The sequence below is a fragment of the Thunnus maccoyii genome, chromosome 12, assembly GCF_910596095.1.
Source record: "Thunnus maccoyii chromosome 12, fThuMac1.1, whole genome shotgun sequence".
NCBI lineage: Eukaryota > Metazoa > Chordata > Actinopteri > Scombriformes > Scombridae > Thunnus > Thunnus maccoyii.
The window spans coordinates 15,506,222-15,533,433 of NC_056544.1; the positions used below are offsets into that span (position 1 = coordinate 15,506,222).

The 27,212-nt window shown below is 37.9% G+C and overlaps 3 protein-coding genes across 11 annotated transcripts; 2 read left to right on the plus strand and 1 right to left on the minus strand.

Moving 5' to 3' along the window:
• Positions 1 to 5,785: 5,785 nt before the first annotated feature.
• agxtb (alanine--glyoxylate and serine--pyruvate aminotransferase b) lies at positions 5,786 to 10,123 on the plus strand. Of its 3 annotated transcripts, none has more exons than XM_042429304.1 (11): positions 5,786 to 6,246; positions 6,696 to 6,888; positions 7,055 to 7,119; positions 7,290 to 7,390; positions 7,497 to 7,567; positions 7,655 to 7,739; positions 7,842 to 7,940; positions 8,134 to 8,203; positions 8,848 to 8,943; positions 9,154 to 9,282; positions 9,772 to 10,123. In XM_042429304.1, the coding sequence occupies exons 1-11, from the start codon at positions 5,971 to 5,973 to the stop codon at positions 9,877 to 9,879; spliced, it is 1,293 nt and encodes a 430-aa protein (XP_042285238.1). In that variant the 5' UTR covers positions 5,786 to 5,970; the 3' UTR covers positions 9,880 to 10,123. The 3 variants fall into 3 exon arrangements, with proteins under 3 accessions (XP_042285238.1, XP_042285241.1, XP_042285239.1); XM_042429307.1 differs by lacking the exon at positions 5,786 to 6,246 and adding an exon at positions 6,295 to 6,365; XM_042429305.1 differs by lacking the exon at positions 5,786 to 6,246 and adding an exon at positions 6,524 to 6,609.
• Positions 10,124 to 10,526: 403 nt separating this feature from the next.
• On the plus strand, positions 10,527 to 15,142 carry thap4 (THAP domain containing 4). Of its 5 annotated transcripts, none has more exons than XM_042429162.1 (6): positions 10,527 to 10,611; positions 11,475 to 11,610; positions 12,747 to 12,805; positions 13,295 to 13,432; positions 13,954 to 14,057; positions 14,265 to 15,142. In XM_042429162.1, the coding sequence occupies exons 4-6, from the start codon at positions 13,348 to 13,350 to the stop codon at positions 14,379 to 14,381; spliced, it is 306 nt and encodes a 101-aa protein (XP_042285096.1). In that variant the 5' UTR covers positions 10,527 to 10,611; positions 11,475 to 11,610; positions 12,747 to 12,805; positions 13,295 to 13,347; the 3' UTR covers positions 14,382 to 15,142. The 5 variants fall into 5 exon arrangements, with proteins under 5 accessions (XP_042285096.1, XP_042285095.1, XP_042285094.1 ...); XM_042429161.1 differs by having other exon boundaries at positions 10,534 to 10,707; XM_042429160.1 differs by having other exon boundaries at positions 10,534 to 11,610.
• Positions 15,143 to 15,453: 311 nt separating this feature from the next.
• On the minus strand, positions 15,454 to 25,359 carry bokb (BCL2 family apoptosis regulator BOK b). Of its 3 annotated transcripts, none has more exons than XM_042429421.1 (6): positions 25,086 to 25,359; positions 24,801 to 24,957; positions 24,230 to 24,571; positions 22,609 to 22,737; positions 18,664 to 18,827; positions 15,454 to 16,641 (listed from the first exon to the last, which is right to left on the minus strand). In XM_042429421.1, the coding sequence occupies exons 3-6, from the start codon at positions 24,450 to 24,452 to the stop codon at positions 16,516 to 16,518; spliced, it is 642 nt and encodes a 213-aa protein (XP_042285355.1). In that variant the 5' UTR covers positions 24,453 to 24,571; positions 24,801 to 24,957; positions 25,086 to 25,359; the 3' UTR covers positions 15,454 to 16,515. The 3 variants fall into 3 exon arrangements, with proteins under 3 accessions (XP_042285355.1, XP_042285353.1, XP_042285354.1); XM_042429419.1 differs by having other exon boundaries at positions 24,801 to 24,996; XM_042429420.1 differs by lacking the exon at positions 24,801 to 24,957.
• Between the last annotated feature and the right edge of the window lie 1,853 nt (positions 25,360 to 27,212).

Genomic DNA, 27,212 nt, shown 5'->3' on the forward strand with positions numbered 1-27,212 from the left:
CTGAAAATAGGGGAAATGGCGGTGCTGCTGTGCCAGGGATGCTGGGAGGCGGTGATGACATCAGCATCAGCATCATCAGCAGCGGCAGGCAGCCATGAGGCAGAGCGATGCAGTACAGAGAGGCACAGCACAGAGGAGGAGGAGGGGGGGGGGGGGGGGAGCAACAGGGGTATGTAATAGGCCTCAGACAGACAAATCATGGGTGATAATAACAGACTAGAGTAAGACATAAAGAGACCAGAAATGTGAGAGTCAGGAACCTGAGAGACAGTTGTGTTATTATTTCTTTCTTTATGAATTATGCTTAAATTGTGACTCTTGCTTTGTCAACATTACACTCAAGAAATGGCCATGCAATAAAGCAAATATGAATTTGAAAATTAAAAAGAGAAAGAGAGAGACCCATCACACCATAGTCACATGTTGATTGTTGGTTACATTAACTAATCTGCTTTTCTTAAGGGACAAACTCAAGATATATACAACTCACTTCTTTACAGCTAACTGAGTCTTTTGACTGTAGTTATGGAGGTCCATGATTTCCAATAATTTCTGGTGAAGTGTCCTGTAAAGAACTGTGTACAAATGTTGGGAAGACAGGAATCTCCCTAAAAGAAAAGCTTTACATAAACCCAAATAATTACTCACTCATTGTTCGTTTCATTAATGGTGACTCTGACTGTGGACAAATTTCACAATTTTGCATGTTCACCTGACTGCACATGGACTAACAGGCTCTAGGTTAAACCAGCATATATAACTGGAAGTGTACTGACTGAGCACTCAAGTACCAAATTACATACAGTAGGTGTCTCCAGGAAATGTCTTGGAAATTATAAGGAAGAGTTTCGTAAATTACAGATGTGTAAAGTGAGGCGGTATCCTGATGTGTGACTGTAGAGAGAAAAACAACTGACACAGTTAAAGTTAAATCACACAATCATGATTCCAGTTAGTTCATTATTTTCTACTATTAAAAACATTAAGGTTTGGTGGTTTCATCACTCTGCTGCTCCGATTTACTGTTCAGTCTCCCTTTATCAAAATGTGCTTCACTGTGCAGAATCATATATGTTCAGAGTTTGACACTTGATGGCTGGTACATTTAATGTGATAAGGATTGGATATCATTTTAAGAATTTTGAACACCTAAATTATTTTTTTCTATTTAAAAAAAACACATCAAACACAAATTATTTCAAGCGAGAGTATTTTTACACATCTTAAAACATGTCTGGAGGAGATCTTAAAATAAAAATCCACTACAAACTAAAAAAAAAATGTGGATGCTTATTTAAGAATTTGTTTTCCTTTTGAGAATTATAATCATAACCCAACATCTTAATCCTCCAAATAGAGCAACCATGTCTAAAGCATCTATAGTGACCACATGGGGAAACATTACTAGTGGTTAAACAGTTACTAATTAGTATGAGGAACTTTAGAGAATGAACTGCCATGATTGGAGTAAAAAATTTCTCTCCAAACTTGGTTACTATATAATAGATCATGGCCCAATCAGCCTTTTCCAAAACAGACTTTTTGACTTGTCATAGTGGCAAAAACACAGGTGTTATTAATAAAATATTAACGATGTTAACCATGAAAGTCATAACAGGGTGGCAGTGAGCCAGCATGCTAAATGCTGTTCAGCCATAATTAATTTTTATTTATTTTATTTGCACCAGTGTTTTTATTATTGTGACAAAATGTCTTCAGTGAAAAAGAACCTCAACCACTTTCATCTTAATTTCTATTTCAGAATTTCACATATAAAATGTTCAATTTTGTATGAAATATGTCTGATATATTAGATACTCAAATTTTCTTTCAAAAAATATATATAATTCTGTCATTTAAACTAGGATAAGATTGAGTGAACCTGGCCTATATCTATTTTTTCTGGTTTAAATGTCCATATGGCACCACAGTTGTTTGTTTTATGACTCCCCCTGAGGAGGAGCTTGTATGTACATCCGTCTCTCTCTCTTTTCCCTCCCCAGCTCCTCCTCCTGCTCTGTTTGGGCAGATTTGGAGTGTTCTGTCCAGTGCAAAGGCCAGTGAGAAGGTAAAACCAAGTCTCATTTATTTACCAGAGGTGTAATTATTTACCAAGTCAGACCAAGGCACCCTCTTCTGATCCTGATCTGATGACACAACAGTTTTTAAAGAAGCCAAAAGTATGAAATTCTCCACAATTACTAACAACAAGCAAAGAATAAACCTGACTTTTTCAGATTGAAAGGGAGGAAAAGCTTTTGTTTTCTAATCAGATTGTAAGAACATTAAAAATATCTGTAACATCACAGTAAAAATTTTGTGTAAATATTGACTGGAATTTGGAGTTTGGAGTTATTTTATGTTTGGTGCCATTATGACTCCTTTCAATCTTTAACATTTGTAAAAACACAGTTGCAATGATTTCTTCTACTTAATAACTTACATTCAAAAGGACAACTGGCTGACATTGATATTTATGATGTTGTGGTTGCAAAATACTTGGACGAAAACTGTCGTGTAAGGTCCATTTGACCCTGAACATAAAATGTAAGGAAACATCAAACTTTTGCATATTTCTTTTTACAGTAATCATAACACAATTATGCTCAGAACTCATTACTGACGGCAACTAAACTTGTGAATGCTTCCCTCTTACCAGAATGTTTTGTTTTGGGAATTACAAGCCACTACGATTCTTACATAACTGTTATCATGGCCTCTCTCCCTCTTGGCATGGACACACTTGGCACTAAAATGAACCTGGAGTGATCCGGTCACAGCAGAACAGCTGAAAATACAGACGTGAATGATGTGAAGCGCCCAAAACTGAACTGAACTGGGACACATTTAGATTTCATTCACAGGGTGTCAGAGAAGGACCACATAGCCTGAGTTCAGGATCATATTGTCAACTTTGTAGTGTTCTTTTATTATTGTAACAAATAAAAAACATTTGTATGGGAGCATGTGTCACTGTTGCTAGACCTTTGGGAGGGTAGTTACAGTTCTTTGAACTCTGGTGACTTTGTCAATAACACCAAAACAATGAAAGAGCTCATGTCAAACAACATGAACAAGATTTTGAGTTCCTATATATGTATATGTATACAGTTGAGCTCATAAGTTTACATATCCTGGCAGAATTTGTAAGATGTGTACCATTCTTTAAAGAAAACATGAGTGATCAGGCAAAACACGCCTTTTATTTTTAATGGGATTCAAATTAAATTATAAGGCATCACAGAATAGCACAATCATTAAACAAAACATAGCAATAAAGAAAATAATGAAATGGTTCCCATTCAAAAGTTCTTAATACTGTGTATTGCCCCCTTTAGCATCAATGATGGCTTGCAATCTTTTGTGATATTTGTGGATGAGACCCTTTATTTTCTCAGTTGGTAAAGCTGCCCATTCTTCTTGGCAAAAAGCCTCCAGGTCCCGTAAATTCTTGGGCTGTTTTATATGAACTGCATGTTTGAGATCTCCCCAAAGTGGCTCAATGATATTGAGGTCAGGAGACTGTGATGGCCACTCCAGAACCTTCACTTTTTTTTGATATAGCCACTGAAGGATCGACTTGGCCTTGTGTTTTGGATCATTGTCATGTTGGAAAGTCCAAGTGCGTCCCATGCGCAGCTCCCAGGCTGATGAATGCAAATTGTGCTCCAATATGTTGTGATAACATGCTGCATTCATCTTGTCATCAATTTTGGCTAAATTCCCTGTGCTGCTGTAGCTCACACACCCCTAAAACATCAGAGATCTACCTTCATGCTTCACAGTAGGGACAGAGTACTTTTCGTCATAAGTCCTTGTTGACTCCTCCCCAAACATAACATTTATGGTTGTGACCATAAAGTTCAATTTTGGTCTCATCACCCCAAATGACTTTGTTCCAGACGTTTTGTGGTTTGTCTAGGTGCTGTTTGGCATATTGTATTTGTATTTGGCATATTTTTTCTGGCAACTCGACCTTGCAGCCCATTTTTGTTCAAGTACCTCCTTATTGTGCATCTTGAAACAGACACACCATGTTTTTGCAGAGAAGCCTGTATTTCAGCTGAAATTGGTCTACCTAACCATGGCTTGGTATCAACAGAACCCCTACTTTTCCACTTCGTTATGAGAGTTTGAACACTACTGACTGGCACTTTTAAAACCTTTTTATATCCTTTTCCTGATTTATAAAGTTCAACTACCTTTTCTCGCAGGTCCTTTGACAGTTCTTTTGCTTTCCCCATGACTCAGTATCCAACAAATAATAATAATATTGTAATAATATATAATATAATATATAATATTTCATAAATTCTGCCAGGGTATGTAAACTTAAGAGCACAACTCTGTATACATATATAACAACCACTGTAATTCTCTATTTTAATTGTGAATACATGTGGATTTTTGTTCTGTTTTGTCTAAATTCACACTTTCCTCACGTATAAAATCAAACTTGTGACTTGTTTGATATTCAGTATGGAAAAAAGGAAAAAGGACGCTATTATAATTTTAACAGAACAAACTCTGATTTAACCTTTTTTAATGTACTGTATTGCATGGTTTTGCACACTACACAATAAAACGTGTGTGTGTATTGATGTGTTGATATGTGCGCACGTGTCTGCATGTGTGTATGGATGTGTGTGTGTGTGTGTTGTGTGTGAGGCTGTATATTTGCCTGTCCCCCTTCCTCCTCTGAGAGAGCAGATTGGCTCTCTGAGAGGAGACTCCTCTCTACAAACGCAATGCTGATGTGACTGCAGGGACACACAAAATCAACAAACCACTTGCCAGCTAACCTGAACCGGTTCTAAGCTGCCTGGTGCACGTCCTCAGTTTTCAACAAGAGTTCAACAGTCAAATGTTATGGATCAAAGCCAGAAATGATTCACAAAAACAGTCCCAGTGTATCCAAAATATAACAAAATTAACATGCACTTATGAGTCTTTGCAAGACAACATCTATTAAATTCAAATATTGGACCGAAAAAGATTAAGCACGTTTGTGTGTGACTTCGGGATTTGTTGTTAAGACAATGTTCTGGCTACATACTGTCTGGTATTTGTATGATTTGTATTGTTTGTGTAGGAGTGTCACATATAGTTTCATCCAACTGGGGAAAAAGGCCTTAAGAAACACACTCTGAGGGACAATTTGAGAACTTTCTAGCTTTGAAAAGTCTTAAAATATTAATGCTATTTGCAGGAGGTAACAAAAAATATAGAATATAATTAAAGCTGCAAGCAGCGATGAACGGGCCCTCGCAATCGAAGGTCTTCTGTCACGAGCATGTAGATGTCTTCAGGCCCGGGCTGTTTTCAGACAATGCAAGAAGGAGATAAACATCACTTCCTTTGTCCACTGTTTTGCCTGCTGCTGGGGCTGCTTCGCTGAAATTTCGTAGGGGGCGCTATTCAGTCAGTTTGCATCACTGATGGAATATTGTCATGTAGATGTGTTCAGGCCGGGAGCCTTATCAAACATTTAAAGTTTGGTGTAGACTGGAGCATGTACAATAAAGTTATAGCAACTTAATCTGTCATGGTGAAACATCAAATCTCAATGGTGCGAGGATGAGAATTTTCTGCAGGGTGAGACATGTCTGTCTTGCTCACACCTGTGTCATCAAAATTATGCAAGTTTTGGGCCCATTCACTTGAATTTCAATTAGAAACAAAACTCTTGATGAGTTTGTGTGTAAAACAAACTAATTACCTAATTTCATTAGGGTGAAGGCCCTAATAAAACTCAATATAAAGAACACATTAACTTTGCCTTTACTACAGTAAGGTGATATTACACCGTGCCCCAACCCTTTAGTCAAGTGACGCACACCGACCGTGGCCAACAGGTCAAAGACCTGTTTGTTTTAAATCTTCACCCAAAACTCCCACTCAGGCTCAGTCTCAGTCTGTCGGTTAGTGATCTGTCTCGGTGCAGGCTTCCCAGGAACCAGGACACCAGCCATGATGCAGCGGGCTTTGTTCAGCCGGAGCGCGCTGTTCGCTCAGCAGGCAGCAGCGGCCCTCGAGAGTCCCCTGGCCGCCAGGAGCGCGCCCCAACTACAGCGACTGGACCGCTCCATGTCCTCCGTCACCATCCCGCCGCCGGCATGCATGCTCCGGCCGCTAGAAGCGCCTTACCGATACCTGTTCGGACCGGGACCCTCAAACGTTCCTCCACGTATCTTAGCTGCAGGGTCCAAGCCGATAATTGGTCACCTGCACCCAGAAATGTATGAGGTAAATGTTTAGTTTGAGACTCAGACTGAGTGAGTTATATTCAAATTACTTTAAGGTGGAAACAACTTTTACTCAAGTAACAACTGCACTTGAGTTAAAGTTTGGAGGTGCAAACTTTGGTAGGTCAAAAACTTGGGATATAAAATCATTACTTTTATAGATTATATTATTATAAATATTGTATTTTTTCAATTTCCGGTATAATTGCTTGTGCTTGAGTGAAGGGTTTGAATACTCTTGGTTCTATCAGACTTTATCAACTGAAAGGGTTGCTGTGCTACACTAATTATTCATGCTAACCCCTTCATTTGCTACTTTTTAATATTTAATTTTAAATAGGCCTAGAGCTAATAGATATTTATGGTATGGATATAAAAAAAATAAAATGTTTTTTTAGAGTTTTTGCCGACAAATAAGTCAAAATCGTTGTTGTCACTTGTGTTTCTTAGATCATGAATGACATCAAGCGAGGGATCCAGTACGCTTTTCAGACAGAGAACAACATGACTATATCAATGAGTGGCTCTGGGCACGCGGCCATGGAGTGTGCCGTATTCAACACGGTGGAGCCCGGAGAGAGCGTGCTCGTCGCCATCAACGGAATATGGGGGGAGCGCGTCGCAGAAATTGCAGAAAGAATGGGTACGTCTTTACGCACGGTTTTACGCACGCACCCAGTGGATCTCCAAAGAGAATAAAATGACTATACTGATACAATATCTACGTATCTATTCATCTTTTAATTCATCCATCAATGTATTCGTTCATTTCTTTAAGTATTAAATCATGAATGGGTTTTTTTCTTTAGGTGCCAATGTACATAGAATGGTAAAAACACCTGGAGGATATTTCAGCAATAAGGAAATTGAACAGGTAGGCACAATGTTTCTGTACCAGCTCATAACTTCCTAAAGCTACTAAAATAAAAAAGTCAGCTCTAACTACTGTTGAACTATTAGGCCAATATATGACTGAAAAACTACTTAATATCAAGATCCTGACATCAATGTAATTAAACTCCTTCTTCTTACTCCTGTTTTTAGGCTGTAGCAAAACACAAGCCTGTCTTGTTTTTCCTCACACATGGAGAGTCCTCCGCCGGCCTCTGTCACCCAATCGATGGCATTGGAGACATCTGCAGAAAGTGAGTCTCCTACTGTATCTGCCTCAGAGCACACAAGACTTATTGCTACATGTAGTTACACAGCACAGTGTCACATTATTTCACACTATGTCTCATATCCCTCCAGACACAACTGCCTCTTCCTGGTCGACACAGTTGCATCACTCGGGGCAGCACCAATTTTTATGGACAAGCAAAGTAAGGCATTGATGAAAGATTAAATGGATTTGTCTGCCACTGTTTGCTTCTGTGTAATATAACCGGCCTCTTATTTTTTGCCACCAGATATTGACATCCTGTACACTGGCTCTCAGAAGGCTCTGAATGCTCCTCCTGGCACAGCACCCATCTCTTTTAATGACAGAGCATGGTAAGGAAGGACTGTGTGTGTGTTTCTGCATGCACATTTCCATAAATGGAGAACAAAAGATAAAAAAAACAATCTCTTTGTCTCTCTGTTACCCCCACACAGCCACAAGATGTTTAACAGGAAAACAAAACCAGTATCCTACCTCTTTGATATGACACATTTGTCCAACTACTGGGGTTGTGATGGCAAAACAGCCAGAGCGTAAGTTCACTATCTGATCTCATTCATGCAAGTGTGTATCATTATTCCCTTTGTAACCACCAAAACCATCATTTAACTGAGACTGTGACTCTGTTTTACTCCTCTGTGCTGTAAAGGTTCATAATTCAACAGCAAAAGGTTTTGGTACACTTGGTATAAAACTGTATTTAATCAAGTGTGGTTTGGTTTTTAGATACCACCACACTGGCCCAGTGTCTGGATTCTTCGCCTTGAGAGAGAGTCTGGCAATTCTTGCTGAGAAGGTAAAGGGACAGTTCACCACTGTTTGTAGTTACTTTACTGAAAGAAAAATCAGATTTTCTGGAATTTAAATCTTTATTCAGTTTGTCTTTAAAATTAATTCCATTTGAAATCCTTTGCTAAAGCTTTCTTTATGCCAGTACCTTATTGACACAATTGACATTTTGCAGCAGGGAGTTTGGCACTTTTAACAACCTGACACATTTATTTGATAAATTATGAACTGCACACTCACCACCCACTGCTGTTTGAGCAGATTACGTTTTTTTACATGTCCTACAGGAAGTGGTCTCTCTCTATTACTACTACCTAATGCCTTTATTCTGTAATGAGGTCAATTATACAAGGCAGGTCTGCTTTGACTTCTTTGTCTTGTGATATTTAGACTACAATTAATATGATTACAATCATCAAAATAGGTATTATTGTGCAAAATGTTTATCTTCTGATTTTTGCCTTAAATGAAGCCAATCACTCATATCAACATATCTCAAAAAGGAGGATAACAAGTTGCCGTTCTTTCCTCTTTTACCTCTTGTGAGTTGGCATTACTGTGTTGGCAGTTGTGAGTAGACAGGAACAGTCCTCCCCTCTTGAGTTTTTAACTAATTATTTTAGCTCAACATCAATCTTTGTCTCCCTCTAGGGGCTGGAGGAGTCCTGGAGGAAACACAAGGAGGTGGCAGCCTATCTTTACAGAGGACTGGAAGACTTGGGTCTAAAGCTCTTCGTCCCTGAGAGGGTGAGGAAGACAAACAAGAAAGCAATATGCTGTGTGACTGGAGTATTCAGGACATCAAGGATAAACAACACAGAACAAGAATATATATAAAAATAATTACTATTAGTTTGTAGCCCTGTATATCGTATATATCTAAGATTATAATGGGAGCATTCCTTACTGGTGTTGCCTTGTGTTGATCATAGACTGTTTTTCTGTAATGTTCTGCAGGATTTGAGGCTTCCCTCAGTTACCACCATTGCCATTCCTGACGGCTACGACTGGAGGGAGATGTTGGCCTACATCATGAAACACCACCAGATGGAGATGACTGGAGGCCTCGGCCCGTCTCTGGGCATGGTGAGTTAATGCGTGTATTTCAACACTGTACAGTGAACAAATGTATGCCTTTAACATTGGGGTCATAGTCATCAGCTGATCTTTGTGGTGAGTGACGGCGAGGGGGAGCAATCATTTATCTTTTCCCCTTTTTGAAATTCAGTTTCCCTTTTCCCTCAAATAAACACTTTACAAAGGGAAATACTCCTTTCTAAAATATATTGTGTTTCCATGAGGAACTGCAACAATTCACACATGGCCTTAAATTTAACCAATCTAACAAATATAGATATAATGTTCAGATTTATAGTTTAGAGCTCATTTCCTGGTACCTGAGATTGAGTTTCACACCAAATTAATCCAGACCAAATCAAATTAAATAGTTACTACAAGAGCAATGTCATCAATTTGGTGTTTTTACAGCTTTCTGAATCATCCTGCTGAGTCACTGCAGACCCAGTTTCACACACTACTCTGATATACTGCACTTTCTATCACTCTTTTCATTAGGTGATGCGGATCGGATTGATGGGATACAACTGCGAGAAGACTAATGCTGACATGGCACTACATGCCCTGGCAGACGCTCTCAAGAACTGCAAAAAGAGCAAGGCTTAAGAGACCAGATTCCCAGACCACTGATCATTCATTAGGGAATAAAAAATAAACAGTCAATGTCCCCAAGCGCAGGACATTTAGAGCAGTGCCTACATTTCAAGAATTTAGATGATATATCTGTGCTTTTGTCTGCAGATTTTGTAAAACACAGACCATGTGTTATTCCTTATATAAATAGGCTAGCTTTAAAATAAATAAGCAGATATTGTCATATGGTCCATTCTGAGTGCACTGAAAGATGTCAATAAAGTGTGCATTATTTTATCAAACACTTTGTCTGCCTCGTTGTGTTGTAACAGTACTAAATTGTTTCAGAAATAGCATGAAAAGTTTATCAATATTAGCCACAGTCACGTTAATTCACGGTTATTTTACATAGCTTTACAATCTAAACTACATTTCCCAGCATTCCCTATTGTGTCGGGCCGTCTATAAAAGTACGTCACACTAAATTGCCCTGTGATCATTTTGTTTTCTAGGATGGCGAAGTCATCACCCATCCTACCCTGCCTCTGATTGGCTTACCCTGATATTCTTACCCTAACTCTAACCAATCTCACTCCTCATGTCTAGTAATAGCCAATCAGAGGCAGAGTAGGGCGGGTCATGACTTCGCCATCCTAGAATAAAACAGTCAAGCCAGAAAGCCCCGCAGTTACAGACGCAGCAGCTCCATGCAGATCCATCGCCGTAGAAATATGCGTGCATTTTGAAATGCAGCGACATAAAATTGTATTTTAACGTTACTAATTCATTACGTTACTATTTGTCGCTGAAGTTATATCTAATGAGACGTCAGCTACTTTGAGTTTTAATGTTAACGTTTTGGTAACTCTACACAGTGGTTAAGTTTATGTTTTTAAGCTAACGTTAGCTAGCTACCATCAGTGAATAATGTCAGCCTGTCCTTTGAGTCAATGATCCTTTCTAGTACACTGGAAGCTAGTTTCAGCATGAATTCATGAATTTTATCAGTAGTTATGATATATCGGTAAAGATTTAACTCATTCACTGTTACATCTGGATGAAGAACTTTTAAAATGGCTTTTCTCTCAGCATCTCCCACAAATGCTGATAATCTATAATCATAATCTTTATTGAATTGCGTATTTCATTCATTAATACTTAATGAAAACCTACATTATTCCTACTTAATAATTAGCCCGGCATTAGACCAAATATATAGTACTCAGCTTTATACCTGTTAATAGCACTTATTCGAATTTGAATAAAAGAGAGATGATTATTATTATTATTTATTTGATCGGAGAGGGTTTAACTCCCTGCTTTTTCAAAATAGAAGAATTATTTTCTCCAGTGTTTGCAGATTCAAATACTTGGATTGTACTTCCAAATACTTGTCTGCAGCTTCTTTAAAGTATTAACATTAAATTCAATTTTATAAATATCAGATCTTAAAAGTCTATTATTAAAAGTTTATTTGAATGTATGAGGTTTTAATCTCAACACAAACATTTTATCTAACACTATGTATCCATCTACTGTCAAAAGTAGTCATAAATGCAAGATGCCACCTAACTGGTGAAATAATTGATAAAGAGAACGGTATTTATGCTGTTTTTAAATTGTGTCAGGGACACAGCATACCTGGTCATGTGCAGTTGAAAACCTGGGGCACAAATCACAACCTTCTGAACGCAGCAGGGGAGCATGACTGTTCCTCAGGAAAGGAGAGTGAGGAAGGCAGCGGTCCTGTACATCATCCAAAAGGTGCAATGTTGCAAGAAATTGTGTCGCACATTCAAGAGAAGAAGAAGTTTCCAACTATTCTTCCAGAAGATATTAAGCATCCAGTACTACACAGAGTGTACTCCAGGCACCTGGTCCCTGATGAAACCCTTTGTCAGAACTATGAGGGCACTGTACTGCTAGTGGCCCAGTAATCAGATCCTTTTCTTAAGTAAAAGTACCAATACAGCATGTAAAAATACTCCATTACAAGTAAAAGTCCTGCATGAAAAATCAAAAAGTACATAAGTATTAGCAGCAAAACGTACTGAAAGTATTAAAGTAAAAGTACTTATTTTGTCACTCTGACTGATATATTTTTATATATGATATCATTAGATTGTTAATAATAATAATCATAATCATAATCATAATCATAATAATAATAGTACTTCTTCCACCACTGACTTTGGAGGAATAATGTGTCAAAGTAAATGTTCTGTTAAAATATAAGTGTGTTGTTGTATAGACAAAATGAGATGTCATTGACAGTAAACTGATTATCTATGGATTGTTGACTGTTGGTTGTTACAAAACAAGACATTTGAGGACGTCTCCTTGGGCTTTGGGAAACAATTATCAGCATTTTTCACCATGTTTGGACATTATAAAAACAAAATGACTGATAGGTTAATTGAGAAAATAATCATTGGTTGCAGACCTAGTTTCTTCCATTTTTTCCCTGTTAAAGGGTTTTTTGGGGGAGTTTTTCCTTACTGGAAACAAAGGTCTAAGGATAGAAGATGTCTTGCTGTACAGATTGTAAAACCCCCTGAGGCAATGTGATCTGACATACTGGGCTGTACAAATAAAAACAACATTGACAAGTGTGCCATATAAGATAAAGTCATGTTTTGACAGATATTACCTGTCTTTAATGGCATATGACTGCTAAACAGCTCTCTAACATGATTGTAGGTATATTTGTACTCACTGAACATGTATTTACTTAAAATTATAAGCAAATCTCCTTTGACAGCACATTCTACATTCAGAGTTTTTTTTACATACAGTCCCTTTTATTACTTGGCGTGGATCAAAACCAAAATTTGAGCTACTGCCCTTCACTACCTCTAATGACTTATTCTCTTTTTGTGTTTTGTGTGTTTTACCTTTAGTGGAGTTGAACAGAGACGCTGCACTTCAGCCATGTTGGACAAGCAGTCATTAACGTCATGTAGGTTAACACTGGAGGAACGAGGCCAAATATCAGTAGATCTGATCTTTGCAGCAAAGGCAGTCCTTGGATGTTCTCCACTTGAACTTCTCTCCTATGGCTTAACTGTGTGAGATTTTGAAGTTGAAGGACTTTCTTATTTAACTCAGAGTCACATAAGATATTCTTACCCATAACAGCTTAAGTTTTGCTCACAAAAAAATTCTTCAATTTTATGGTAAATCTGTTTTACACAAAGGCACAGCAGAGACAAAAAGAGCAAGTATAAAAAATCTGAGACAAAACAGTCCAACAGTCAGAATAATTCAATACAATTTTAATACATTTCAGTAAATAATAAATAATGAAGAAAATACTGTAAGTGTCTCTGTGAGTTTCATGTTGACTGGTTATCACAAAGATGTTGCTGGTAGAGAGTAATGTTACATTTATTTATCTACATCTGTGTCTGGTGACGATTAAAAACTGTTCTTGTTTCTTGCCGTGTAGAAACTCTGTTGACAGTCTTCAACTGATTCCTCGCTGTGTTGACAGCAGAGTCTATGAAGCCACTGCACAGAGAGCGCAGCGTCACTCAAACACAGCCGGGAACCAGCAGAGTGGCGTTCATCATCGAACAGAACTCAGGTAGATATTACGTTTACGTCACTGGACATAACCCTGCTTTTATCATCAGGGCTCCTACATGTTGTGGAGTATCTGGAATATTTTTGCAGTTTTGAAATGATTATCAGAAGCTGGGAGTTTTTACAGTAGTATATGTACTCAATTTACAGCAGTAAACACTGTATTTTACAATGTGTTTTGCATTTATTATATGAGGTGTGACTGGCATTTATATTAGGACCATAGTGCAAACATATTCCACACAAAGACCCGACACGAGGCAGAAATGTAGATACCTGACAATCACACACATATCATGCAATTCATTATTTTGAAAGCTGAGTGTTTTAAAAAGATTTCAAATATAATTTTAGGGTTTTAAAGTAAGATATAAGCAAATAATTTCATTACCAGTATAAAATAAAACCTCCACAGTGTATATAATGTCCAAACAAGTATAAATGAACTGCTTTTTCACGCCTCACTTAATCAAACAGTGCAAACAAATAGTGTGTTGAGTCCCGGTGTGTGTTCTTGTGCAGGTCTGGTGGAGATTGAGGAGGGAGAGCTGACAGAGCAGCAGCTGAACCTGCAAAGCCAGACTGTGGCCAGAATCTCTTTTGCCAGGGAGCCACATGTACAGCAGGTATAACAGTGATGATCTGATGCTGAATCTTGCACAAATTGTCAATAATAGTTACTTATTTATTCACTAAAATCATTGAATCTTTATATTACTGTCCACAAAACACCACATAATATTAACAGGACTCCTCTCAGGAGGTTATTTTTATCAATAAAATAATTCACTGCTTTGAGGCAATGACCTCGCCTGCTCTCCTCCATCTTTCAGATTTCTCAAGCGTTTCATCTCCGACCAGATGGGAGGCTGGAGCAGACAGTTTCCATGGCAACAGACACCCAGCCACTGATGCAGCACTTGCACATCACCTACCGTTGGTCATCTTGACCCAAATAGGCTGGCAGGCTTCTGATACATACAGATACCTTGGACAAGATTGACAAATGTTGCTAAAAATGGCAAAACAGCTATACTGGTGGGAGATAAATGTTTAATTATTTAAATCAAGTTAAGTGTAACTAATAATAGAATAGAATAAATAATTATCTTCAAATAGATTAAATGCAGTAAAAACTGAAAGATGTTATTAACCAGGAAGTTTTGTTTGTATCTGAGCTGAGTCTCAGTTGTGCATTGTTTAAGCACTACAATGGATTTATGTTACAGTCAAATTTATTAAATTTCACATATTTACATTACATTGCTAAATTTGTGTAAAGGTGCTTGAATCGTGTTCATATTTATCATCATGATATTTAATATTTGAGTTATAAAGTTGATGAATTCACGTTAAGGACCGTGTCGTTTTATTTTTAATCTTCATAGCACTAAAATTGAAAGCAGAAGTACCTGCTGTTATTCTGTTTGGAGTGAGATTCATAGAGTTGCAGGGATTCGTTCTCACACTGGATGGCGTCATATGTAAGAGTATGATTTACGCCAGGAAATGTGACTTTTTGAGGTTTACAGAGTTTCTGTCATTTGTTTGGTTTACGACATAAGTATAAACTTTATTGGTTACATTAATGGATTACACGTAATTTAACCTCTTTTTTCTTTTGTTTTGTTGTTTTTTTCTCAAATCTTAAAAGGTTGTTTAACATTTTCTGTCCTGCTGGATTTTATGTTTCTTGTAAACTGCAATCAAGTCTTCCTTAATAAAATCAATTGCAATCAATCAAAATAAATTGCCTGTCAATGATGTTTTTGTGTATTTCAGGGCTACAGCATCTAATACTCGACTCTGCATCCTGCTGCATTTGTATTAATCTAATTCTTGAATGTGTTTCTCAGTTTTACACATAGCAACTTAATTTGTTCGTCACTGTTTTATTTTATTTACCCCAAAGGAAAAGTCCACTATTTTCAACTTTTAAGGGTTTGTCATAATCAAGTTGTCTGACGTTCATTCAGAAGGATAAAACATCAATAAAATCGACATTAATAATAAGTCAACAGGTGAAGATTTTGTTGCGTTTATTGTGGATTTTAAAAAACATTCAGACACACACATTTATAAATTAACACTGTGAAAGTGACAACCATCGGGCATACCAACACAACCGTTCTGAAGAGCCATCTTAGTGGTCGTCTTTATACTGCTGTGGCTTCAATTGTTAAAAGTCATAATCCAAATAAAAAAATAAAATCATAAATTAACTATTTACATATTAAAAAGTGAATCAATACCATCACAATCTGCACATACAGGATAAACCATTCCTCTGTCGTTAAGTTCTTTGGCCAAAAATGAACTGAAAGTCAACCCAACATTACTTAGTAAATCGTGTCTAAAATTGCAGCCAAGTTTTTGATAGTTCACAACATTTTGGATCATATTTGGACACTTTCTGTGCTTTGGTAAAGTACAGTAATATAGATTAAACCCATTAAGTGTAAGCAGTTGATACCACCTGGTATTGTTCTTAGGTGTAAACTCGCTCCTGAGTGAAATACATTTGCTTCTCCATCTGATGTCAGTCCTTTTCAGACTGAACTCCACCTTTATTTAGACAAAAACTCAGACCCAGCCAGCTGAGCAGATGCAGAGCATCAAATTTTATATCAAACGTACATAATAGCTCTCACTTCCATCACTCCTTTGGGTGTATTTGCTGAGACAAACACAAGCATTAAGCATCAGATGTTTATCTGAGGAGTGAACACCATCATACATTACAGTTACAACACTGGAGAGGGCTGACGCACTGCACTGGTGTATACAGTGTGGAAATATGTAGAAGAAGTGGAGTGATAAAGCTTGTTCCATTGCCATATATGCTCTTATGTATCACTGTGACAACTCTTTGGATGAAGGGTAATCACTCACAGACTCATCTGACACCAAGATAACACGAATATGATGCTGATGAAACATTCGCTGATGGCCCATTCAGCAACAAACCGATATCTGCTGGAAGTGTGACCATCTCCACTCCCTCTTTTATTGACAAGTCTGAGATTTCAATCTCGTATCAAACACGATGACGATGACTCCGGTGCTCTCCTGTGTCTCAGTTGTTCACGGTTCCTTCATGATGTAGACGTACATTGTGGTGAGGAAGTACTTCAGAGACTCTATGATGGAGGAGAGCCAGTTGTGTTCAGGGGTAAGATCCTTCTTCACCACACACTTTGTGATTTCCGCCTGGAAAAAGCAAATTGAGAAATATTTTTAAAATTACATTCCAATGAAGCTTTAAGTATTAAATATAATAAATACTTGACCAAACGCATTCCAGATATCATAAGCAGAAACCTCTCTCAAGGTTTTCAATTGGGTCCTCTGCTTAAAAAAAAAAAGTAGTGCAACAGCAATGTGTTTGTTTCCCCCAAAACAAATTCAGGAAAAGAGATCATGTGGTAAGAGTTTGCTCTCAAGTATGGAAGCTGAAACATGACTTACTGTCATTCTTAATTTGGTGTAAATATTGATGATTTATCAGGGAATAAATTGTATACATTTCTGTGATTTATTTGTGCATTTAATCTATAAATAAATCTACAGTTGGGCTACGTTCACATTACAGGCCTTAATGCTCAAATCCGATTTTTTAGTCAGATCCGACCGTTGAGGTACAGTTGAGGTCCTTATTTTTATTATAATTTATTTTTATTATAATTATAACTATTCTAATTACTATTAACTCTCCCTGCTCTTTCTTTTGTTTCTATCTGCAGATGTCTCTCGTTTTTTACTCTGTATTAAGTGTTTTGTCAGAGTGATTTCAGAGTCATTTGGCTTAACAATCAGCACGTCTACTTCTATTTATTTATGTGTATGTACTTTAATAAGATAAGTAATACTAACTTCTCTCTAAAGCAGGACTGGTCACAGGAGTGTGGTTGATCCTGCTCTCTTGTTAGTGATGTATACAGCTGAGCTGACTGGTGCACATGCTACCAATGTTAGCTAGCTGCAAGATCTTTTGCCTGGTTTGCTCAGCTGACTAATGTTTTGTGCTTTACAGGGAAGGTAACACCATTGAGCTCATTAACATACACACAACACATGAATACATTTGCAGAAATATCTAAATATATGTAACAAATGCATTATTTATTATAAATGATTCCCTGATAAATTACTAACATACCAACAACAATTACAACTTTCACTCGTTGACGTTCACATATGAAACAGAAATTAGCCAGTTACTAGGAGAAAGCCTGGGAGAAGAGAAAACAAGCCCTTTATCAGTTCATTTGTGATAGGCCAGATGTTTGACAGAGAAATAAAATAAAAACATAAAAAAAAAAACTAAACTAAAAATATTATATATATTAATTTTAGCATTTACATAATTATTCTTTATTGAATACAATATGTATGTATTTATTTATTTATTGAAAACTAAGTCATTTTTCATCTTCCACACAGAGTAAGGCATCACACAGAAATGTGTCAGCAATTTAGTCAGTAAATTAGTTGTAAAATAAGATAAAATGATTAAGACGTGAGGTTTTGCTCTCTTTTTTTTTTTTTTTTATAAACACCGGAGTTCCACATTTTTCCTATTTTTGGTTTGAAGAAACAAATACCAAGTATGCCTGACTGGCATTTATAAAACAAATCTATTTGAGTCAAGCATAACAAGACCTTATTAAGTCTTTTAACCAACAGAGGGCCACAGAATCAAATAATACCGCAGGAGATCTTTGTACCAGATCAGCCAACAGGAAGCTATTTTAGGAAGAGCACGACTGGGCCTTCCTGAGCAAGCTATCATCAGATTTCATGCAACTCCCCTCTAACTCCGGTTATCAGAACTTATGTAAGCAAACTGAGCTCTGATCCATCAACAAGATAAAGTATTCATCATGGCTCTGCATATTACCAGATTACTGCCATGTTAATCCCTAGATAAACAAGACGCAGGCAGTATTTTTACCCCTAATTGTCTCAAATATCCTCATGTTTAACTTCAAGTTCAAGTTTGTAATTTCAACGGTGAAAAATGCAGTCGAAATTAAATAATGTTTCTTATGGACCAGAATAAAACAAACACTGACCATAGGTCAGAAAAAACATGAAAAGCTTGAGACAAACTTTCATTCAGTCTTTGTCCAAAATGTCTCTTTGTAACACCAATCATGCTGCAACATCACAACGTCATATCACAGCCTTAAACAATCATTATTATCAGCACATATGGCAGTGGTCACTTACCCATCCTCCCCTTCTCTTCAGCCAGTGCACCAGGTACTTGCGGACAAACTGGCCCAGACTGTCCACTAAGATGTGAACTGTGCTCGGATGACCTTGTCTGACACAATCCACTGCAAGGGCTCCGGCTACTGCATACATGGATACCACCTTTCCCCATGTTATACCTACAGCACAAAAAACAGACATGTTTTATGTCCTTATTTATGCCTATCAGGCACTGCTGCTTGTTATTAGTGTAAAGTCAACAAAACATTACATCATAAAGCTTCAGCAATTCGAGCAGATATCGATTCTGTCTTGCAGTCACAGGGTACTTGTTTGATAAGTGAGAAACAAAAGTTACACTTCATCCGGAAGAGTTGAGCTTTAAGCCCCCATGGTAGCAGAATTTCCTGACCGGAATCGATAAAGTGTTATATTTATCCCACTATAAACACTCCTTTCCTGTTCTCATGGGTGCCAATTCCAGTCCATGCCAACCATTAATACCCAGTTGCACTATGGTTTCTGTTTCCTTAAAGTCTGTTATATATTCTGTGACCTGACACAGAGTATGTCGGTGGACCTTGTACTGCAATAAAAAGGCATTTAAGTCAACAAGCCGGCCCATTTGTGTTAAAGTAGCTGATAAGACATCTTACTTTCTTATGCGCCAGTAAAACAAAAAGGTCAGAGTGAGGCTGCCTTTGCCCCGAGAGATGGAAGAAACACTGATGCAGTTTCTCATGTGGGGAGTTCAAGAGGTTTAGGAAATGATTTTGCATTCAACACTCAGAGGGAATTGAGTCATGATGCTGGAAAAAAAAAAAAAAAAAAAAAAAAAAAAAAAACACAATTCTTTGTCCTTTTTCTACTTGAACTCATCTAAAAAGAGAGAAGAGCTGACCTTAAAACAATCTAGTTGGGTAATTAAGGGCAATTAAGGGCATCTGGCCATTTCTAGGTACAGTTTCCAGGGCAGCAGGGATTGTTAAAATGACTGCCATTGATGCACTGCAGGACGTAATGGCATTAGCCTGCTTTAGGTCAGCTTGCATTGTCATCGCTGTTCCTTAGAGCTGACCTACAGTGTCTGACTGCGGCTATAAGGGGATAGAGCTCTAGGCAAGCTTAAATGAGATAACTGTCCATGGAAGCTGTCAGACCACGTCATGTCTCACTCTCTACTGAGAGGCTGGCCAAGAATAGAGACAAGATTGTCAGGGATAAAGCTGGAGGAGAGGAGGGCGGAAAGAGAAAGAACAGAAGTAGGAGGCAGGATAAGATAGATGGAGGAGAGACGAGCCATGTTGATTTTACTGAAGTACAGATGGCCGTGTAACCGCCTCCAAAAAAATATGTGGTCATGATACATGCCGCAGTATGTATATACTCTTTAGGAACATTATCATTCCTTTGTGGTCATTAAATTCAAGTTAAGCACCTGAAGGCATGATAAGGAATGACAAAGACCTAAATTGGTAATTACAAAATTAATTCTGGACAGCAGGGAAAACAAGCGTACATGTGTTTTACTATTTATATCCAGTTTTTGACCCGTCCCAGAATGCTGGGGCAGCCCGGGTTCAGCAGTTTGTTATTCTTCAGGAGGAATCCCACGCCGTTTCCAAAAATTGCATCCTTGTGACGTCAAAACAAGAACAAGTTAAGCCAGAACACAGGCAGGAAAATTAAATCAAGCGAGCCTGTTTTTGATCTTTCCTGGAAATATGCCAGATTTGAGTCATTCATCACACTGTAGCCAGACTATTTAATCTATCCCAAAGGCTCATACAGAAGACATACAGTCACTCTTTATTTGGATACTTCCAAATGTCAATGCTGCTTGTGATGGCGTACAAAGCAGAGCTCTTGAACACAAGTTCAAGACCAACCCAAACAAGATCCAATGAAGACAAAAGTGTTCACCCAACAAGACTGAAGACGGATTTAACCAGAAATCATTTAAAACTTTTTTTACACTGTTTTATTATTCCCTCATTCCCTCAGGACAATCCTTCAGATTCAAAGCTGGAGTACGTTTGAAACAAACTAGTACAGTACATACAAGGTATCATCTAAACATGTGTTTAGATGATACCTACATAACAGGTAAATGTGTTTATAGCTAATCACAACAGTTACAATCTTAAAAGTCTGCCGTCATATAGAGGGGCGAGATGTGATGATTATTCAACTTTCAGACAGTCTCTCCTAAAGAGTCATTGTATTGCACTCTGCTGTGAAGTAACTGTGTAAAGAATGAAAAAAAAGAGAGCTTGAGAGAAAATTTCAAACCTGCTTACTTTCTCACCTCCACCAATCACTGTGTGCTTTGGAATGTTAAAGAAATTGACGGGACGCAGCCGCCGTCCAATTCCAACACCGGAAAGGTGTGTAGAGATGGTTTTATACACTGTTCAACTATTTGATAAACATTTTGTTTGACACATACTGACACCTTTAAGCTTGTCAGGAACATAAACCATACCACCGGTGTCGTCTACTCTGGGGTAGTGGGCATCGTGTTAAATGGAATTTGTTAACATAATTGCCAAAAAAATTCTGGCAATGAGTATGTGGCATATGTCTGATATCAGAACCACCACAGTAGAAACAACATCACCTTTCACAGACTGTAGCACAACAGGATTAATCTTTAAGATGCTCACGTCACACCTATTATCCATTGAAATAATCCCCATGCTACTTTATACTCTAAAAGGTTTTAGAACATCCAACAATGTCTACAAAGAACAATATGCCAAAACTCCTGACTGGACTTGGTCAAGAAGACACATAACCATAAGGCTGACACCAGTGGTGAAGACCAACTTCAAAGTACCTAAAAAGATCAAAGACATTGAGACCCGATTCATGACGAGAGTGGACAGAAGACAGACGGAAAAGGACACAGCCTGACCTCAAGACAAGCCACATTTTTGTAAAAGCACAATATCTGCATCCACAGTCAAGGTGCTTGTTCATTATGTGTGTGAATTTTATTTGAGTGAGATTCTGAAATGTCTCCGCTACATAATGCCCTCATAAATTCCCACAATGGAACCAAGAAAGTCGAGTCCATGGTATGTACACGACTTTCTGCTGACAATCCAACAATGCGATGCCTCACATTTTATAGATGCGAAACTTACGGTCGTGTAGTAACGTCACAAAATTATGAAAATTTATAAGTGTCCAAAAGCTCAGTTTACTGCTCACTATAGAGTAAACTACCGAGTGTCCATTATATACTGATACTATCTATCAAGCCAGTGGAGCCATTCTTGACACATTTTACGGTGTATTGATAACGAGGGAGAAGTGCATGAATGAACGAGGAAGTGATTTTAGGCACAGACCATGTTAATGATTCAAAGGTAATGACAGGCCATCAGCACCTTACAATCAGTTTCGCAGTCAACACTATGAGGAAATGACACATTATCACACAATTAGCAACTAGCTGCAAATCCAAAACAGCATCAGGCTGAAAAAAGGGGGATTTTATTTAAACCTGGTATTGTTTAGGCCTTAAAATGCCTCAAGTCAAACCAGACAGTACAGAAGGAATACACTTTTGTTCTAATAGTTCATAATCCAAACATCTCAAAACTGTAAAGTAATCAGTGTCGTCTGTTTAGGAAACCACAGAATGTCTAAACTTAGCTCTTCTGGATAAGTGTGGGAGCAATTATGTGTTTTGGATGAAGTTTCACTCCACCTACGTGTGATCTGCACCCACTCACTCTCAACTGAAAGCACCTCGCATCCAAAAGGACGTGATGGAAAACCGCAGAAGAACACCTGATTAATCACAGTAACTGCCTTCATCATCGCGGAAGTGTAAATGACTTCCTGAGCTGGCTGAAGACTACCTGTTTAGTTTCCAGCAGGACAGACTCTGGATCTCTTACAGCGTGATACATTTTCATCATCACCTTTAGGTTCAGAACAGCCGCATACCTGTTGAGAAGATCTCTGTTGCCACGCCAATAAAGGCATCCGAGACCATGTTCTCCATGGCAACAGAAATGTTGAGCTGCCGTGCCACGTTCCTGTACAGACTGGGCTGTATGCACTCCAGCTCGTCACCTAGGTAACAGAGGGAGAACGTACACAAAAAAAATAGAGAGAGGCAGGAAAAGTCTGTTAGGAAGATCACAGTTAATCTGAATGAATAAGACCAAAACACAGAGTCAGTTGAAACCAACTATTCAATCACTCTGGGTTATGAAAACAATCCAACTATTCAATCAACTAAAACAAGTGTCACTCAGATGTCACAGTTATAAGTAAAACATGTATTTCTCTACTGATTTCTCTAAAGAACAAACTGGACACTCATTAAGTCAAATAAATCCTCCAGATGTAATCACCTGGTTCAGGCAGTTCTCTCATACAAACACGTAATCCTCAACTCCCCATCTGCCCCAGTTTATTAAAATAGCTGGAAAAATATACACCTACAGTACAGCAGAAAATGATAAAGAAGTATTCAGTCTGGTTTCTGACGTGTATCAATTATCAGTTCCAACTCTGCTGAGTCATCACAGATCTCAAACCTCATATTATCTTAAAGTAATATTATCTCTCTGTCACAGGCTTCCAGTCCAAGTCACACAAGACAATGAAAATCTATCAACTGCTCCATGTTCACCATGTTAGATTACAGAACATTTCATTCACAGTGTGCAGGACTAGAAAGTCTTTCATTTTAACGTCTTGAAATCAAAACCTAGACCTGAAAAAAATAAATACAATAAACCTTCTTTTATTAATATGCATTTTTCGCTCTCATTAACCTTTTTCATTACTGGTAGGAATCAAATATGGAGTCTGTATTTTACCAAGTGGACCCTCCTCCTTTTTTATGGTATGTTGCAACAGTTGATACCTCCACCAAGATATCTCAAAAACATGTTGACATGTTTCAGTGAAATTTGGTGGAAAGTACAGCTGTGATTACTTTTTGGTGCTGATCTGGATCCAGAAACGTCCAGGATTTCTTCATATTGCAGGATGGAGTGAAAAAAAGAATTTTCTTGTGAACTACTGCATGTGATGAATCTGTTCCATGATTTCTATCACTATGTGCGTTTTAATTCAGATCCAGACGCAGATTGAAAAGGTCTAAATTATTTCTATGATCAAAAAATACATTTTGAGGGTTGTGCAGACACGGTGGAGATGTTTGCTCTTTGAGTTCTTTCTACTAAGAAATTCTGTGTTTAGGTTTTTTTTTTATGTAAGACTTTATGTAAAATATTAAGATTGAAATCATGATGAAGCCATGGCCCCATAGTTCACCCATGACTGTCAAAGATGGCAACTTACATGGTAAACTGGGGCAAATCAAAACCTAAAAGACATATAAGAATACATTGTAATGACCCTATACTCTCCTCAATTTATGAGGAAATGTCTCCACAAGATCAGGTTCAAAGTACAACAGAAGATGACAGCAAAGGCCTTGAATATGCGTACATGTTGCTAAAAGATGTCAATTTGCCAATTCAAGCCCCTTATTTTATCCATTTTGACGTTCACTAGTTTTCTATGGCTGTGTAGTTCAGATTTCTCTTACCGAGACAGAGAAGCACCAAAGACACCTCGGAGAGCGCCGCATTTGAAGGAGAGAGATTGAGTTCAGTTTTGGACCATCCCAACCCGTTCTGGTTGAGCCTGGAGAGGATGTAGTCTCTGCACAGCGCTTTGGACTGGGACACCAGCTCCTTCTCAGTCAAAGACCGATCAAACACATCCAGGACCTCTGCGGCAAACACAGAAGACCGCCGCAGGACCTCCATGTCCTCTTTGCAGGGGATCTGGGTCAGGGAGCGACTGACCTCTTCAGATCAGCTGTGCCTAAATGTGTCTCCTCTTTATCCCAGAGGAGCAAACTTTAACGCTGAAGGCAATATAGCAGCTGCGAGGATAATAAAAAGAAAACCCTCATTTAGAGACAGCCAGAGTTAATTGATTAGTCACAAAAACACATCAATACACCATTTGATCTTGAAATGAGACACTTAGAATCATCACAGTGGTGCAAAAAAATAAGCAGCTTGTTTGATTAAATTAATCATTTTTTTTACATCTACAGGAAATGTGGGTGTATACTCTCAATCAGGATCTAAATCAGACCAGAAACTTACATAAGAATATGATGGAGGCGTTATTGTTGTGAGTCACATGGTAGGGTGGTCCAGATATTGCTACACTTCTTGCATTATGCAAGCACTGATACCACAAGATGAGGGAAATATCTTGCCACTAGGACAGCAACAGCTCTATCTTCATTTGGGATCAAATCTATGAACCACACGAGGTTTCAGTGCAATCTTAGGTAACCTGATAAAAAATGGAACATTTGAATGTATGTGTTAAATTGTTTGATTGTCAATTAAGGCTGTTGCACACCAAGAACAAACCACGCTTACCTTCAACATTTTCATCCACACAGAGATGTCCTCGCAGTGACTTGTCCGATAATGGACCTCCAAGTCAGAAAACCTCTCAAACCAGCTCTCTGTGGTGCTTCCTAGCCAAAAAGAGTCCGACCTTCAGAGCAGCACAGCTCATCTAAACTAGTGCCACACAATCAGTAAGAAAACCACAGGGCGAAGTTCTGCCTCACGCCTCATTTCATAGTGCGGCTGATCCACTTGTTTCCTTGAAAAGCTCAAGCGGACTGAGCCGTGGGACGCAGTTAGAGGACGCCTACCTGTTGTTCCACCTTCCCATTGGCGCTCACTGGGTGCGTTGGATTTGTCGGCAGGAAAAGCCCGGAGGAGGAGTTTGACGCCTGCCTCACAGCCACTTAACAAGCCAACACTTAATACGGCAGACAATGGAAGACAAATCAACTGCATCTACATCTTCATTCACAATTTTCTGTTAATTAGCCTGCAGTGATACTCTGAAAGAACATGGTTTTCTTGTGCGTGTGAGCCAACAGTCAGTGATGACAGTTTTTTCTCACTGATGCAATCTCGTATGCGAGTAATTATAACGGGAGTTCCCGGTAGCTACAGGTGTGACCCTGCAGCTGATCTCCTGCCAAAGTTTATGTAAGTGTGCCTTCCTGAAGCCAGAAGTGGCACACCTTTAATCCCCAGCAGAGCTGATAAATATAGATGTCCTGCATTTACAGCGCTGACACAAAGCTCACTGGCCTTCATGGTGTTTCATGTATGAGATAGTCTTATTGTTTTATATATAAATTATATCAAAATACTGATAAATAAGTTATTATAAAGCTTATTTTCATTTATTTTTCAAGGATAGGCCTAATTGATTTCTCTTTCAGGGCTAATTCATTTATTTTTCAATGACTCCACTGGTTGTTGATGTTTTGAAAGGTTGTAGTGTCGAAATGTTTTATCATGTAATCCACAAAACGAAATAAACAAGGTCAGTCAGAGGAGACTAACATAAACAATGTCCCTGTTTAATAAGTCAGACGCTTTTCGGTTAATTTCTCTTTCACACACGTGTTTTTTTAGCTGCTATATCAATATTTGACAAGGAAAACATAAATCATAATGTGTCATATGCACATATTTTATCACAGCCTCACTCAGCTGTGTTAATGCAACAAACAGTGGAAAATTAATTAAATTAAAAATTAATCATAATTATTATGACTGGCCAGTGGAGAAAATTATTTTGTGCTATAAATTATGTTAACCTTATTTTATCATCTATACTAATTATATGGCTTATAGTTACATTAGGTATTTTTTATGTAGTTAACTGTTTGGCCACTGAGTGTCGCTGTTATTCATTTTGTGTTGTGACCATCACTTTATTCTCAGAAAGGTCAATAAGCGGGTTCATACAAAAAAAAAAAAGCAATATTGACTTGTGTGACAATTCATTCAAGATAGTTTCTCTCTTGGTTGATATTCGACTCCATAACAATATATAAATACAATTCAGTACACTATAATTTGCAGGTAGTGTTGATGATTAATAGTCTGATCCTTGCCATTAATATGACAGTGACAGGATTCATCAAAATTAAAGAAACAAATTAACCTGAAGTATTAACGCTGTTGTGTTACTAAGTGACACCTGCTTCTTCATGACCTTTTAGTCTTCCAGCAGCAGTGTCTGAAGTTGGGAAAACTAATTACAGAATGAAATCCTTGTTTTTGGACAAATATTCACACTGTAATTCAGTTCAATGTTAATCCTTCTCGGCCTGGTTTGTAACAAATCAATAATCTGTTTTATTTACTCTGCAACACTGGTAACAGACGTTCAACCTGGTTGTCTGCAAAGCATTTTGAACTACAGGTTTACTTTGGAAAAAGTGATAATGTTGTTGTTTCTTTTCTTGTGGAGCTACAATATATTTAAATAGACACCAGAAAGAGCAAAATAAAGTTGAATTATTGTTAACATTACTAACACCAACTTGTCCAAACTCGGGTGAATGAGTCTTACACTGAGAATAATGATTAGTAGATATAATAAGTAGACTAAAACCACTGAGGTTACACCTCTAATCTCTGTTTTTGGGATAATCCTTAAATCAAGGAATTGATACTTAATATTTAGGT